This window comes from Lytechinus variegatus, chromosome 3, assembly GCF_018143015.1.
Source record: "Lytechinus variegatus isolate NC3 chromosome 3, Lvar_3.0, whole genome shotgun sequence".
Classification (NCBI taxonomy): Eukaryota; Metazoa; Echinodermata; class Echinoidea; order Temnopleuroida; family Toxopneustidae; genus Lytechinus; species Lytechinus variegatus.
This window is the reverse complement of record NC_054742.1, coordinates 2,945,168-2,960,907: the sequence shown is the minus strand read 5'-3', so window position 1 is coordinate 2,960,907 and position 15,740 is coordinate 2,945,168. Positions and strand designations below refer to the sequence as shown.

Sequence of the window (15,740 nt, the reverse complement as noted above, 5' to 3'; positions counted from 1 at the left end):
GACCCAACTTTTTTTTGCAACCCATCAGGCAGAGATCGAATACGGCCACTATCCAAGCCTAAGTCCTGGTCTGACGTTAGACCTAATTAACAGACCAAAATTATTTGGTCCAGTATCGAGACATGTATATTTTGACGGATTTACTTGTGAGTTATGAAATGCAACTTGAAATTAAATTGTACAGTGCATAGTTATCATACCAGAAATAAAATGAAATAAAATTGATATGCTATTGCCAAATTATGAAATGCATTCTTTTAGATACAAAGCTCCGACAATGTGGCACTCTCTGTCATCAGATATAACTATATGCAAATATATTTATACCCCAAAAAATATATAATTTCCAATGACTCAAACGTAAGAACAATATGTAAATCTATGTTCCACAGTGTTGTCTCGAATTGTGCGTGTTTTATATTTTGATAGTTTTGTGTTATTGTTCTATTCATATTTTAGTTTATTTTGTTATGTTTGCTTTTTGCCATCAAACTATTGCGATGTATGACTCCTCAATCATTGTTTTCCTATATACGATTCTATGTTGGGGTGGCTGTCAAGACGAACATTCTAGGTTCTTATACAGCAGTCATCTCCATTTTTAATCATGTAGTTTTATCTAGGCATGTATATGGTTGTATTACTCTATTTCGATTACCATATTTATGCCTGTTAATGTAACTTCTTTGAACAAAATTGAAATAAAATCGAATTTATATGAAAATACATTATTGACTTAATACAAAACATTTAAAAGTACAACCGTCTAGGGTTGTGAGCATTATTTTAGTCAAACATGAACAGTGTTATTTTATTTTCTCCCATGCAGGTAAAATTGCTATTGACGATGGGGTTTGATGAATCGATAGCTGCGTTTGCCACGACCGCTGTTGGAGCTTCAGACTTAGCGGGAAAACTAATTATTTCATTAATAGCAGATTACATTCCGTTCCCGAGGCTCTTTCTCTTCCACATCGCATCTCTTAGTGGGATTGGACTCATGTTTACATTAATGTACATCAAATCTGTTGTAGCGGTTTTCATAACTTCAATCGGTAATTATGAGTGTTTTATATTGGAGTTGAAAACTGTACGGCCTCGCCCTCAGAAAATGATTTCATGATTCTCCCTTTTTATTAGTTCGTTTTTTCCTTGTTTCTAATTGATAGTAAAGCTTGAGGTCAATGACCACCGTCTATCTCTCTCTCTTTGTACACCACTTGAGGTTTTTTCTTTAAAGAGATTAAGAAAAGTTCGATTTTTAGCATTAATTGTTTTTTTTTATTAAGACATGTTCAGTTAATCAATTGATACCAAATAATGCAGCACTCGCACATCTCATTTTTGTCTTGCCCACTAGAGATGAAGGCGAGACTAGGGGATCCAAATGTCCGTCCGTCACAAACACTCCTGACCTTTCGTTACAGAACGCGAACGCTTATTTACGACGATTTTGGAAGAGACTTTTGGGCCCGTCGTAAAAGGCTGCCCTGCAATTTAAATTATGACCTGACGATTTTATTAAGCTTTTGCATCTGCAACGGAAACATCAATCTGTGGTTCGTGTGCAAAATACTATGGTAACAGCGACATATTCGATTTAGGACGACTTTCCAGAGCCACACTTGGTTCCTCCCAGAGCTCGAGAAGCCGCCCGGAGGGGGAGGGGCTACTTCCATTGACGAGTGGATACCAGGTGCGACCACGCGTAAAAAAGGAAAGAGTGGGCAAGTACGTTACGTAGGCGTATAATGTAACGTTTAGGGTGTCAAAAACGATGTTTAAAATACTGAAAAGGGGATTTATTTCCAATACAAGTCTTGTAGGGTTTCACAAGCCAAATTCTTGTTAAAGGGTACATTTTCATAATCTGGAAAAAACTTGCTTCCCTTGTTTAGGGTGCTTTTCGAAAACCCATGGTCGCGCCTGGTATCCTCTCGTCAATGGAAGTGGTTCCCCCCGAAAATTTGAATCTAATCACCCATTTCGGGGGGAAGTAATACATAATGCCCATTACATTGTGTGTTAGAGGCAAATCATTTGTGTAGGAGGAGCAGGGAAATGGGGGAAACGCAAAGTTGGGTGGGTTTCAGACGAATAAGCCTATTGCATATGCTGTGTACATATAAGCGCATGCTAAATGGTTCAGCAGGAGAGGTGATCTGACCCATGGAATCAATTTCCAGTGATCCACCAATAATCCACATTAAATGCAACATCGATTCGATGGACTATAATGATTTATATAGTCTTAATTCAGGAAGTTTTTCCTCACTCAATATGTACTCGATTTGTTTGAAAAACCACTTTCTTATCCATGTCATAATCTACATTTCGCATGTCTCCAGCCAGCTGTAGTCATGATAGTACAGTCCCGCCGCGAACTCAGGTAGACAAATTACTCGGCATGGCACGGCGTGCTGGTATCGTATGAAAGAATTGCACACGCAAAAAGCAAGATCTGTACGGACTGTAACACAAAGCTTACCAATGATTGTAGAACAGTTTTCTACGTTGGATTGTATTGACTATAATGTACAATAAATCTAGAAAATTGAGTCTATGATTAATCGTTAACTTTTGTGTTACCGGACTCTAATGTCGCGTTGTAGAGGTTTGCGAAAACTCCGTAGTAAGACATATAACTTTGCAACAATATAAGTCGCTTTTTGAGAGGACTCAAGATGGCGGTATCCAATTGAAAATTCACATGTATGTCGTCGGCATTAATATATTTGCAATTATCCGTTTATAGTGACTAAGTGACCGGGCTAAGTGATCATGAAAGGTGTGACAAACTTGAGAAAATCAAATTCGGTGCGAGATTGGTCGACGTCTCACAACGGCTCACAGGCCTAATTCATTCCCCATAGACTCGTGTGTTAAAGTGGCACTTAAAAAGAATTCATAAAAAATAAGGAGGAAATTCGAGGATAAATGTCTGACATTCCATATCTGACCAGAAAAGGGTACCTCGACCGGCTCATTTTAAAAATAAATCAGCGTTTACGAAGACTACACCTGACGGGACCAAATTCGTCACTTGAGAGAGTAAAATGACCCTAATTCTATATAGTTCCATAGTGGTGAAATATCTTTCCAATTTGGAAAAAGTAAGTTCAGTAGGTACCCTCCCTAGAGTCAGTGTTGGATTGTCAGTAATTTTCATACATTTTTGTCAATCAGCAATATCAAATTAAAAAATTGAGCAAAGGGTTGGCTCGAATGAATATCTTTGGCCTGCCGGTTGTGATTAGGCCCGTGCAGCCACAAATCGCTTTGAATCCCTGAAAGATCTCGCCGCTGAGGCTCTTGACGAGATAGACCAAAAGCTTTAGTCTCTGTTAGTAGACTTGTTAAGAGGTTGAACGCTGCATTTTTGAGTACAAATGTCCCACTTGGCACAAATGTTCCTTGAGTCAAAAGAAAAAGATTCATCCAAAGAGACACGCTGTATCTATGCAAATAAGCAAGTAATTTGCATAAATTTGCATATTATGTCGATATAGGAAAAACAAGTAATTCAGAATAAATATTTCACCAGAACTGCCCTAAAATTGGAAATAAAGACTTAGGGTAAGACAGGGAAGAAAACTGTCATAAAATAATTGGGCTATCCTCGTTTATTATTACCTAATTTACATAAATTATGCAAATTATAATTTTAAAAATAATATTTTTTCAAGAATCCTGAACTGTTTTATAAAAAACGGCAATTAATACGAAATATCAACATTCTACATGAAAGAGAATATATTAGCGAAAACATCGATATGTTTCATGACAGTATTAGTGTCTTAATTTGCTTAGAAAGAGGGCAAATATGTCAAAATGTATGACGTGATATTGCGCTAAAACGAGACCAAAACAACCTCTATGTCACAGTCACACTCACGAATCGGACAATAAAGCGATCAATTGTTTGTCATTCGAGATAACACAATCTCAACACAATAGCTTCCATCGGCTTCTCGTATCGCTTTTGCATTTCACTAATCAAATACTGCGAGCGCGAAGCGCGAGCTGAAAATTTCGGAAATTCAGACCTAAAGAGGGGCATTCTAAGTCTTGTTTGTTTGCAGGAATTCACTAAGACTGTACGTATTTCATTAACCAAATGATGCGAGCGCGAAGCGCGAGCTGAAAATTTTTGATATTGAGATCAGAAAACTACACATTTTAAGGACTGATTTTAGAAATTCATTGAAGAGTAGACATCTCACCAAACAACTAATGCGAACGTTAGCACGGACAGGAAATGTTTTATATTAGACCTTAAATAGGGCAATCAATTTAAGTAGTCATAAAAAAGAGCAAATGTCACTACATGAAAAAATTATGACTCGAATTGCGAGGTAATGTAATTGGTGTACAGTATTGATTTGAAAACAGGAGGTTTTAGTACATCAGGATTATCTATCTCTTTAAACGGTCTATGCGAGCACCAGGAACAATAAAGTCATAGGCCCTGTGAGCAAATAATGTTTCATAAAGTTTGAAAAAAAATGCTTTTTCATGTAATATAACATAATTATAATATAATATAACATTTATAATGAGCATAATTTCTTCTTTCCCCACTACGTTTCTCTTTCTCCCGCTTTTTCTCCCTTTCCCCCTTTTTTTTTGGCCAGCCGATTGGGGGGCACGTGCCCCCCATGCCCCCCCCCCCCCGTAGTTACGCCACTGTTTCTACTACACACAGTAAAGCCTCTTTGCGTTCTCTTCTTGAAAAAAAAAAAAACATAGAAGGCATTGTTTTATTTCTCATAATATAAGTTCGTGTACGTGACGGTGGCCTGTCGAAGTTGCCAAAAACTGTTTATTTTGTTTTGACAATATATATTTAGAATATCGTCTAAATGAAGCCTTCATCTGGAAAAGGGCACTTACTAAAGGCAGCATCTACATTATATAGAGGAGGCCTTGGCACTTGGAAGAGGGGGCTGAAGCTTGTTTGATTTCTTGGGACCAAAGTTTTACATTGAACCTTTTTCGTTTTTCAAATTTACATCAATAAATTTTACAGGAAATAAACAAAAAGGATTGCATTACAAAATGATTTTTTGGGGTAACGTTTCTTTTTTTTTCGTTTTGTTACATCTGCCGGAATTCCAGGGGGTGCTATCTATCGAGAATAACACGCGCAGTACCCCCCCCCCCGGCCCCCCCCCCCCCCCCCTCGTCCGGAAAATCTTGCGTTGTGCTTCAGCCCACGCTTCCAAGTACCAGGGCCTCCTCTATGTAATGTAGATGCTGCCTTTAATAAGTGCCCTTTTCCAGATGAGGGCTTCATTTAGACGATATTCTAAATATATATTGTCAAAACAAAATAAAGGGTTGGGCAACTTTGACAGGCCACCGTCATGTGCACGAACTTATTTTATGAGATATAAAACAATGCCTTCTATGTTTGTTTTTTTCAAGAGGAGAAAGTAAAGAGGCTTTACTGTGTGTAGTAGAAATGTATCTTTCTCCCGAATGGGCTCTGAACATAGAGTGGAAGCAATAAAGGGGTTTGAGTATTTTAGAGCTTACGTGTGGCTTTTTTTTCAATGTACTACAGCTCTTCTACATGTCAATTGTAGAGTATTTTCTCCTCAATCTATTCCAAGATATCAATACAAACCATGGGCGGAAATCCCAGGGGGGACAGGGGGGACGTGGCCCCCTACTCAAAATAGTAGGGGGGACACAATATCAAATGTTCCCCCCTACTTTTTTTGGTCTTTGGTGATGCTAAGAAATATATCACTCAAAATGGGAATAAAACGTACGTTTTGGGACGAGATGTCTTTTTTTTATTAATTTTTTTTTTTTGCTTGTCAAATATATTTTCGTCAAAAATGACCTTTAATTTTAGGTAATAGCGTTTTATTTTTTTGCTTGTCAAATTTTCCAGACCCTTGTCCCCCCTACCTTTTGGGAGAAATTTCCGCCCCTGATACAAACAAAAGTAATCTTTTAAGAGTTCTAAAGACAATAAACTATTTTTTGAATACATAAAACCAAAAGGGAAAAGGGTATCCTTAGGCATGCTCCTGTTCGGTTATAGCCTTTACTGTGCTAGAACATTATTACAAACTGCAGAACAATAGTAATAATAAAAATAACATTAATAATTTTATTAATATAGATAAATATGAAATATAGATATAAAAGTTGCTTTATTATACCAAAAACGCAACTTGCCTTGCCGGTGTTTTTTAAACACGATATTTTTTTATTTAGTGTCGAAATACAGAGAGAGGATGGAGTAAATTCGGAGGGCTCACGTGGACGTATAGGCTTAAATAATAAAACAAAAACTATCTTCAGGAAACATGTTCACTGATGTCTCATACATCTGTCTTTTCCAAGTAGATAATACAAGTCAAACTGGTTTTGTAAAGTAGCGAGAATGCCGCGGGGGAATGCAGTTTTGCCACTTCGGGGTCTCCAAAAGACATATATTTTAACAAAGTTAAAATATGGATTGATGTGGGGTACATTCGTCATGATTCATGTGCCAGAGCTTCATTTAAGCAGTAACCAGCAAAGCAATGTCTCCTGTAAATTTTCCAAGAGAAACCAATTAGAAACAAATAAAACAAAATTAATAGTGTTTTACCGATACCGAAATGCATTTTGCCCGTATGTATCACAGATTACGGTGTGGCAGACACACCAACAAAAGCGATACGAGAAGCCGATGGAAGCTATTGTGTTGAGATTGTGTTATCTCGAATGACATACCATCGATCGCTTTATTGTCCGATTCGTGAGTGTGACTGTGACATAGCGGTTGTTTTGGTCTCGTTTTAGCGCAATATCACGTCATACATTTTGACATATTTGCCCTCTTTCTAAGCAAATTAAGACACTAATACTGTCATGAAGCATATCGATGTTTTCGCTAATATATTCTCTTTCATGTAGAATGTTGACATTTTATATTAATTGCTGTTATTTATAAAAACAGTTCAGGATTCTTGAAAGGATACTCTGTTTTAAATTATAATTTGCATAATTTATGTAAATTAGGTAATAATAAACAAGGATATCCCAATTATTTTATAACAGTTTTCTTCCCTGTCTTACCCTAAGTCTTTATTTCCAATTTTAGGGCAGTTCTGTTGAAATATTTATTCTGAATTGTTTTTACTATTTCGACATAATATGCAAATTTATGCAAATTACTTGCTTATTTGCATAGATACAGCGTGTCTGTTTGGATGAATCTTTTTCTTTTGACTCAAGGAACATTTGTGCCAAGTGGGACATTTGTACTCAAAAATGCAGCGGTAAGCCCTTTTTTTGCAGTTAACAAGTCTACTATGTTGTTGACTGTTCAGCTGAACTACGTTGGCTCCACTCACGGAAATAAAAGGAAGGGGAAGGATTTTACCAGTTTACAATGCTCGCACCGGTCTGTCGCCAATGTAATAGTTTTTACAGGCCTAATTCATTTCCCGTTGACTCGTAATTGTGTTAAAGAGGCACTTTAAAAATTTCATAAAAATAAGGAGGAAATTCGAGGTTTGAATGTTTACTATCGGTTCAACAATGGATGCAATGTAGGGCTCAAAATCCTATAATGCAAAAGTGTAGATATGCATAGTGTGCATATCTGGATACACTGCAATGAGATAACAATAAAAAGAAATGGAAATTAACATGCAAGCATACTATACATTCACATCTTCCTATGACAAGGGGTGTAAGAGAGAGAGGGGGGTAGATGGCTTGTTTTCTAAAGGGATGGGGGCTAGAAATAAGTAAAAGTTAGAACAAGATAGCAGTACGTAACACATATTCTCAGCCACACCCCCCCCCCCCGACATGCTTACCATGCTGGTCGGTCTCTACCCCCCCCCTCCCATTAACCACTCTTCAGTCAAATTCTCTCTTCTCCATCCCTTTCCCATGAACCATTATCACAATAGCACTTTGCAATTGATCAAGGCCTACCTAATATTTAGTATATCCGGTATAATGGGTGGTATACACGAATACAGCAACGCTCGTTGGTATATAGGCCAAGAGCATTAGGATTACCTTTAAAAATTTTGGTAACAAGCTTATTTTTTACTAAAAGTCCTCATAAATCCTCTACGAGGGTTTTCCGTAATCCAATATGGCGTCCAAAATGGCCGCCATTCACAGAAAATCGACATAACTCACTCATTATCCACCCTAGACATCAAATTTTTGTGCATATTTCATGGTTTAAAGGGGTAAAAAGAGCTATTTATATAGGTAAGAGTAAACAAAAGCAAATATACCTAAAAATCGAAGATGATGTCTAAAATGGCCACCAAAGGATAAAAATCCACAATAAAATCTTTTACTTATGTAAATATCTATAATTTTGTGTCTATTCATTGATTTTAAGGGTAAAGTAGTATTTTGGAACAAGTTACAAAGACCGTCAGTGATAAATATGTCCAAAAATCCAAGATTGCTTCCAAAATGGGGTATAAAATGGCTGCTATTACTTACAAAGGGACTTTACATCCGCGTGAGAGATGTTATTTTGGTATCTAAACTGTTGTTTGAGGGGTTTTTAAAAGGACAGTCAGTGGTCCAATATGTCTATAAACCCAAGATGGTTTCAAAAAATGGAGTATGAATTGAGTGCTGTTACTGAAAAATTAACATAAAAACGAAGACGGCATGAAAAAAGAGTCTAAAAATTACATAGTTCATCTATTATTTGCCTGTGAGATAATATTTTAGTGTCTAAGCCATGAGTGAAAGTGTCAAATAATGCACTAGGACAGGTTAAAAGGACAGTCAGTGGTCCAGTATGTCATGAAATCAAAGATGACTTCCAAAAATGGAGTCTAAAATGGTTGCTTTTACTTACAAATGGACATAAGTTCATTATTTTGACATCTGCCTGGGATATATTTTGGTGTCTGAACCATTGTCTAAAGGGTCATTATGGAAGTTCAAAGGACAGACAGTGGTCATGTATGTCCAAAAATCCAAGATGGCTTTCAAAAAATGAACTTTAAATTGACTGCTGTTACTAAAAAAAATGGACATACTTCATTAAAATCCACCTGAGAGATATGATTATGTTGTCTAAACTGTGGTTTGAAATACATAAGGAAAGTTAAAGACAGTCAGTGGTGCAGTATGTCCAAAAATCGAAGACGGCTTCTAAAAATGGAGTCTAAAATGGCTGCTGCTACATACAAATGGACATAGTTCATTTGATATCTGCCTGGCAGATATGATTTTAGTGGGTAAACCGTGGTTTATAGAGGCAAAATATACATTGGCACAAGTAACAAGGACCGCCAGTGGTCCGGTATGTCAAAAAATCCAAGATGGCTTCCGAAATACAAATCTAAATTGACTGCTGTGACTGCCTGTGACTGAAAAAATAAAAAAAAATATTAAAAATCCACCTGAGAGATTTGATTGTGATGTCTATATATGTTTTCAAGGATCAAATACTATTTTAGGACTGTTAACAATGATTTGCGATTGCCCATTTTGCCTAAAAATCCCAGATGGCCTCCAAAATGGCTTCTAAAAGACTCCGATCATTTAAAATAGTGTTAATTCATACAATATCCACTTGTGACGAATAATTTTGGAAGCCCTCTTGGATTTCATGCAAAATGGACAATTGCATATCATTGTGAGGAGTCCCAGAATATTATTTGACCCCTGAAACTATCCCGGAAACTATAGACACGAAAACAATATCTCTCACGCGGATGTAATATTAACTAATGTCCCTTTGTAAGTAATAGCAGCCACTTCAGACTCCATTTTTGGCGCCATGTTGGATTTTGGACATACTGGACTACTGATTGTCTTTTTATCTTCTTATGTATTCACCTTTTAAACCATGGTTTAGACACCAAACTATTATCTCTCAGGCAGATATTAAATGAACTATGCCAATTTCTTTGTATATATCCTTTTACCCTGCCCTTATGTATTGTTTGACCCTTCAAACCATGGTTTAGACACCACAATATAATATCCAGGCCGATATCAAATGTACTAAATCTATTTGTATGTAATAGCAGCCATTTTAGACCCCATGTTTGGAAGCAATCTTGGAGTAGTCGATATACTGGACCACTGGCTGTCCTTTTTACTTGTCCTTATGTATTATTTGACCCTTTAAACCGTGGTTTAGACACCAAAATATTATCCCCAGGGCAGATTTTAGACGAACTATGTCAATTTTAGACTCCAATTTTACAAGCCGTCTTTCCTTTTTTGGTCAATTTTCACTTTTCGATGTCATCTTGGATTTTTTTGGGACATACTGGACCACTGAGCGTCCTTTTAACCTGTCCTTATGTATTTTGACCCTTCAAACCATGGTTTAGACACCAAAATCATATATCCAGGCAGATAATAAATGTACTATGTCCATTTGTAAGTAATATCTGCCATTTAAAACTTTTTTTATGGAAGCAATCTTGGATTTTTAACATACTTGACCACTGAATGACCTTGTAACTTGTCCAAATGTACTACTTAACCCTTAAAACCATTGAATAGAAACAAAATTAAATAAACTAACATAAGTATTTGATGAATTGTAAATTGTTTGGCTTTGGCTACCCTTTTAGACGCCATCTTGTATTTTTAGGTACACTGGTCTGCTTATGTTCACTCTTACCTGTATCATTGCTCTTTTTACTCCTTCAATCCATGAAATATGCACAAAAATTTGATGTCTCGGGTGGATTATGAGTGAGTTATGTCGATTTTGTGTGAATAGCTGCCATTTTGGACGCCATCTTGGATTACGGAAAACCCTCAAGGAGGATATATGAGGACTTTTAGTATGTAATTCTAAACATATTTCTGAACCTATTCTTAAAAAAAAAAATCAGTTTGTTACCTGAAGTTTCCTTTCTTAAGCCTATTTTGGCCCGGGTTTTGGCCTAATACACGAAAACGTGCAACATAGACATGATAGACTAACGTTAGACTACGCAGCCTAGCGTAGGTATACAAACACAGAGCTACTATCACAATCGGATTACCTACAGTTGTACCAGGGAAGTGTTATGTAGAACACTTCCCTGGTTGTACAGAGACTGGAACTCTAAATGCATCTACATGATCATGCATTGTCAACTTTTAATTGAGATGGATTTCGACACAGAGAGTATTCTTCAGGTATATTTTGATATTTTGATTCGCTTCAACTTCAACTATGCAATACAAATTCTGTAGGCTCTCAAGATAATGCACTCCTTTTAAGTTTAGAAAACGCCTAGATAAGCTTAACAAAATTTATGACTTTGAAACTAAAGGATTAATTATAAGATCAAGGGTTAAATGGTTAGAAGAAGGGGATTAAAATACCAAGTATTTTTGTAATTTGGAAAATCCAAGTTGGCAGAAGAAAAATATTAGTAGACTTAAAGATTCTCAAGAAAACGAAATTACAGACCCAGATACTCCTGTCAAAATGGTTCTGATGGGTAAGTGATGGGAATGATGCACTTTTTAATAGATTAGAAATCCCTAAATTATCTGAAGATAACAAACAATTTCTTGAAAGCCCCCTTTCTAAGCAAGAGATTTTTAACAAAATTAAGTCCATGAAAATGAATAAAACCCTAGGTTTTGATGGCTTTTCAGTTGATTTTTTTTTGGCTGATATTTGTGATATGCTTATGAATTCTTATAATTTTTTTTTACAAAATGGATATAAGTCCTTGTCCCAAAGAAATAGAGTCATTAAAAATTTTAGCAAAATGTTTGGCCAACCTGTAAAAAGATGCATGCAACCTCTTATCCATATGGATCAATCTGGTTTTATAAAAGGAAGAAATATTGGTAATTATATTCGTTTGATTTTAGATATACCTGAGTATACAGATTTTACAGATATTCTAGGCTCAATAGTTCTTCTAGATATAAGGAAAAAAGCTTTTGATAGTGTTACAAAAGTTTTTGTTGCATACCCTCAAACAATCATATTCGGTGAAAAATTCATAATTTGGATTAGCGCCTTTTATTCCTCACAATAGACCTATGTTATTAATAATGGGTCCCAAACTAACCGTATTTATATATACAGGGGCAATATTTCAACAGTGCCCTATTTCTCCTATATTTATTTTTATTTGTGATTGAAATTATGGCCTTTGCCATTGGTCAAAATGAACACATTAAGGGCATTCCAATTGGTGATGATGTGGCAACAATTTTTCTGTTTTCTGACGATGCAGTCTATTTTTAGGTGGACCAAAGTCTTTCATTATCTATTTGAATCCCTAACATTGTCTAAATACATTTGGTCTGTATTCTGGTTGCAAAATCAATCTAAGTAAAACAGAAGTCATATGTATTGGATCGAAAAGTGGGTGTCGAGAATTTCCTCATAATAACAATGGTATTGCATTCAGATCTTCGGAATTTAAATCACTTGGAATTACTTTTTCGTTGAATGCAAGTTTGATTTATGATCAACTACAAGGAAAATTTGAAACGATTTGAAAAAGTTACTAGTTGTTGGAAACTGAGAAATATTTTATTAATTAGTAAAAATTTGTGTAATAAAGTCTCTTGTGCTTCTTCAATTACTGTTTATTTTCTGTTCTCCCTATTAAAGTCCCTATGAATTTTTTTTAAACCCTTAAATAAAGTATTTTTGTTTTTATATGGAATGGGGGCAAAGACAGTGTTCAGAGTAAATGAATATAATCAATGTGGTCTTCGAATGACCGATCCATACATTTATTCTCTGGCTCAAAAAATGCATTGGGTAAGGTATTTTCTTAATGATAATTGTAAAATGCTTTGGAAATCGATTGAATTGTCTTTTTTTGAAAAAAAAACATTGATAGGGATATAAATATGCTTTGGAAATCCATACTGCTGAATGTGTTTGCAATCTTAGGGTAACACACAAATAGTAAATTATTTGCGTGTTTAGTATATGTATCGAGAATTGTTGATCGTAAATTTTCTGAACTGGGGCCATGTTAGTCTTTGTGGTTTAACAAAAATATTTGATCAAAATCAATGAAAAACTTTTACTACGACACTTTGAGAGATAATAATATTTTAAGAATTCTGATTTTCTTAATCCACCTTTTCCAGGTCACAAGATATTTGAGAAATTGGTCTTGGATTTCAGTATTTCTCACAAGGATCGAAGAAAATTCAATTCCTTGGTTAAATGTGTACCTGAAGAGTGGCTGGATCCAAGTTCTGAAAATGTTGATATTTATAGTATGTAAATTGATAAATTGTTAACCATGAAAAAGTTACCCAGTTATGTTTACAGCATTCTCTGTGTCAAACAGTCACCTATTAAATCTTGTGATTTTTTGGAATACTAAGTCAACCCTTCCACCCCATATCAATTGGGATAAAATACATGTTTGTAATTTTACATGCTCTTTAGATACAAGGTTTCGATCTTTTTAGTTCAAATTTTTTCACAGGTGTTTTGCCCTAAATGAGTTTTTCTTTAAAATTAAACGGAAGGACTCCCCAAATTGCATTTTTTGTAATAAATTTGAAGGAACTATGATTCACATTTTGTTTGCAATTGTGAGGTAGTTCTCCCCATTTGGCAACACGTACGTACAATAATATTACATAAGCATGATTTTAATTTTACCATTAACAATTAAAAAAGCATATTTGGAGTATCAACTGATAAGTTTTTGTACTATTCATTTTTACTGGCTAAATATTATATATAAATTTACAAGTTCAAAGATTTTTTATCAAACATTAAGGCCTTTAAATTGTTTGTTAAAAAACAGAAAGATTTGGAGTACTCAGCCAAAAAAGAGGAAGTAAGCTTTCCATCAACTTCAAAAAATTGAAATTTGAGGTGTAACCCTGATATTCATAAATATGCTTATACATTTCGATATTTTTTCTTTGATATTTCTAGTCTTTTTAATCCATACACATGTACATGTATACAGCGAGTAGCAACTGTACAATGCTACAATGTTCATGTGTTTGTCTTGTACTATTTTTTTTGTTTTGTTTGTTAAGTTTCATTTTTGTTAATATTGCCTTCTGTTATAATAACTCTGATCTGTTTATAATAAGTTGTAAATATTGTAATTTTACCTTATGATTTTATGATTTAATAAAATATATATATATATATATTTATAGAAAAAAACAATAAGTCGCTTTTAATCCAACTGTGGATTGTAGATGTACTTAGGGGACCTGCATGTTATGGTGAAGTCGCAGGTCACATGGTAAGGTCAAAGGTCATTTTGAGGTCAACGTTAAAGTTTACGTGCAAGACTCTCTTGTGACACATAACTCTGCAACCGTATGTCACTTTTCACCCAAACTTTGATAAGAGGACCTGCATGACCGTTATGGTGCAGTTTGAGGTCACATGCTAAGGTCAAAGTTCATCTTGAGGTCAACGTTAAAGTTTTCATGCAAGACTCATATCTTTTATGTTGTTTGGTAACAGTTTCTTATTTACTGCCTTCTTGACAACAAAGGGGCCCATTTATTTTAAGTCAACATGGCATATACATGTAACAGATGTGGAAGATTTTAATCACTAAATTTTCTTCTTAACAAAACATCATTACTGTTCTCGTATTTTTCAAACTCCAATTCCTAACATCATTGTGACGCTTTATCATCTAAACCTCTCAGCTAGATCAATGCTCACTTAAAACCGGCAATAGATCAGGTGAAAATGCAGAGGCTTTTCGTCAAAAAGCCCTTTCCATATTTTATGAAATGTTATTTCACAATAAACTTCTGATACAATTCTAGTGCATATGCCGTCGCAAATCGCGATAATTCTGATTATTTCAACAAGTGGGCGAGACACAACATGGCTTATGCCTATTCTATAACATTTTTTTCTCTCCTATAACACATAATAGTACCATAATGATAATCTTGTATTTATTCTTTACATGGACCGTACATCTATCAGGCATTGGTATGCTGGTATTATCTCTAATCAACACGTCACCATACACATCGACATTTCAAGTCTTCCCAGGTCGAGGTGCTAAACCTATGACAACTTCAATCATCGCTGTTGGAATAGGTATTATTCTGGGTACAGTTTACGGTGAGTAGCTACTTTGGTATACATTGTCAACGCAAGGTTTTTCATTGTGGTTGCCGCAACAATGTTGTATCTTTAAGACCTTTATTCATTATAAAAGCAAATACCTACATCCTGGTCGGCGTAATAGGGGGAGGGGCAGGGGATGGCTACCCTTTTCTACCCCTAGAAACGATTAACTCTTTCAGATTTAGACAGCGAGATGTCTAACCATTGGAACTACAAAACAGGCTGCAATACAAATGCGTCTTAGGTGACCAATCATAAGTTGTAGAGAAATGCTAAGTTGTGTTGGTTGTCGGTCACTCGGTTCGATCATTAGTAAATTATATATAAACGTTGATTTTAATAACGAGTGGAACGCCTCTGGCAGTCTCACCTGCATTACGCAATTCGATATAGCAGCAGTGCTTCCTTTGAAAACAGCTAATGAATAATTAATCTCAGAGGAAAACAGTAATAATTATGATAATAAAATATCATGTCCATTTATCCAAACTAACCTTTGACCATGATCATATGAGCTAAGACATGTGCAAAACAATCATTCATACTTGATTACCCATCAGGAGCTAGATCCATAAATTTCTTAAGTTATGATGCCAGTTCAACACATACTCCCAACACAGCCAGAGGTCATTGACCTTTAAATGACCTTTGACCTTGGCCATGTGACCTGAAACTAGCA

General features: G+C 35.5%; 1 protein-coding gene across 2 annotated transcripts in view; it reads left to right on the top strand.

Moving 5' to 3' along the window:
- The window catches only part of LOC121409992 (monocarboxylate transporter 13-like), a 50,842-nt gene that overhangs the window by 22,428 nt on the left and 12,674 nt on the right, over positions 1-15,740 (top strand). For both annotated transcript variants that reach the window (XM_041601792.1, XM_041601791.1), the window contains exons 4-5: positions 830-1,055; positions 14,915-15,055. In XM_041601792.1, coding sequence (XP_041457726.1) covers positions 830-1,055; positions 14,915-15,055 — 367 coding nt within the window. The remainder of the gene's footprint in view (positions 1-829; positions 1,056-14,914; positions 15,056-15,740) is intronic.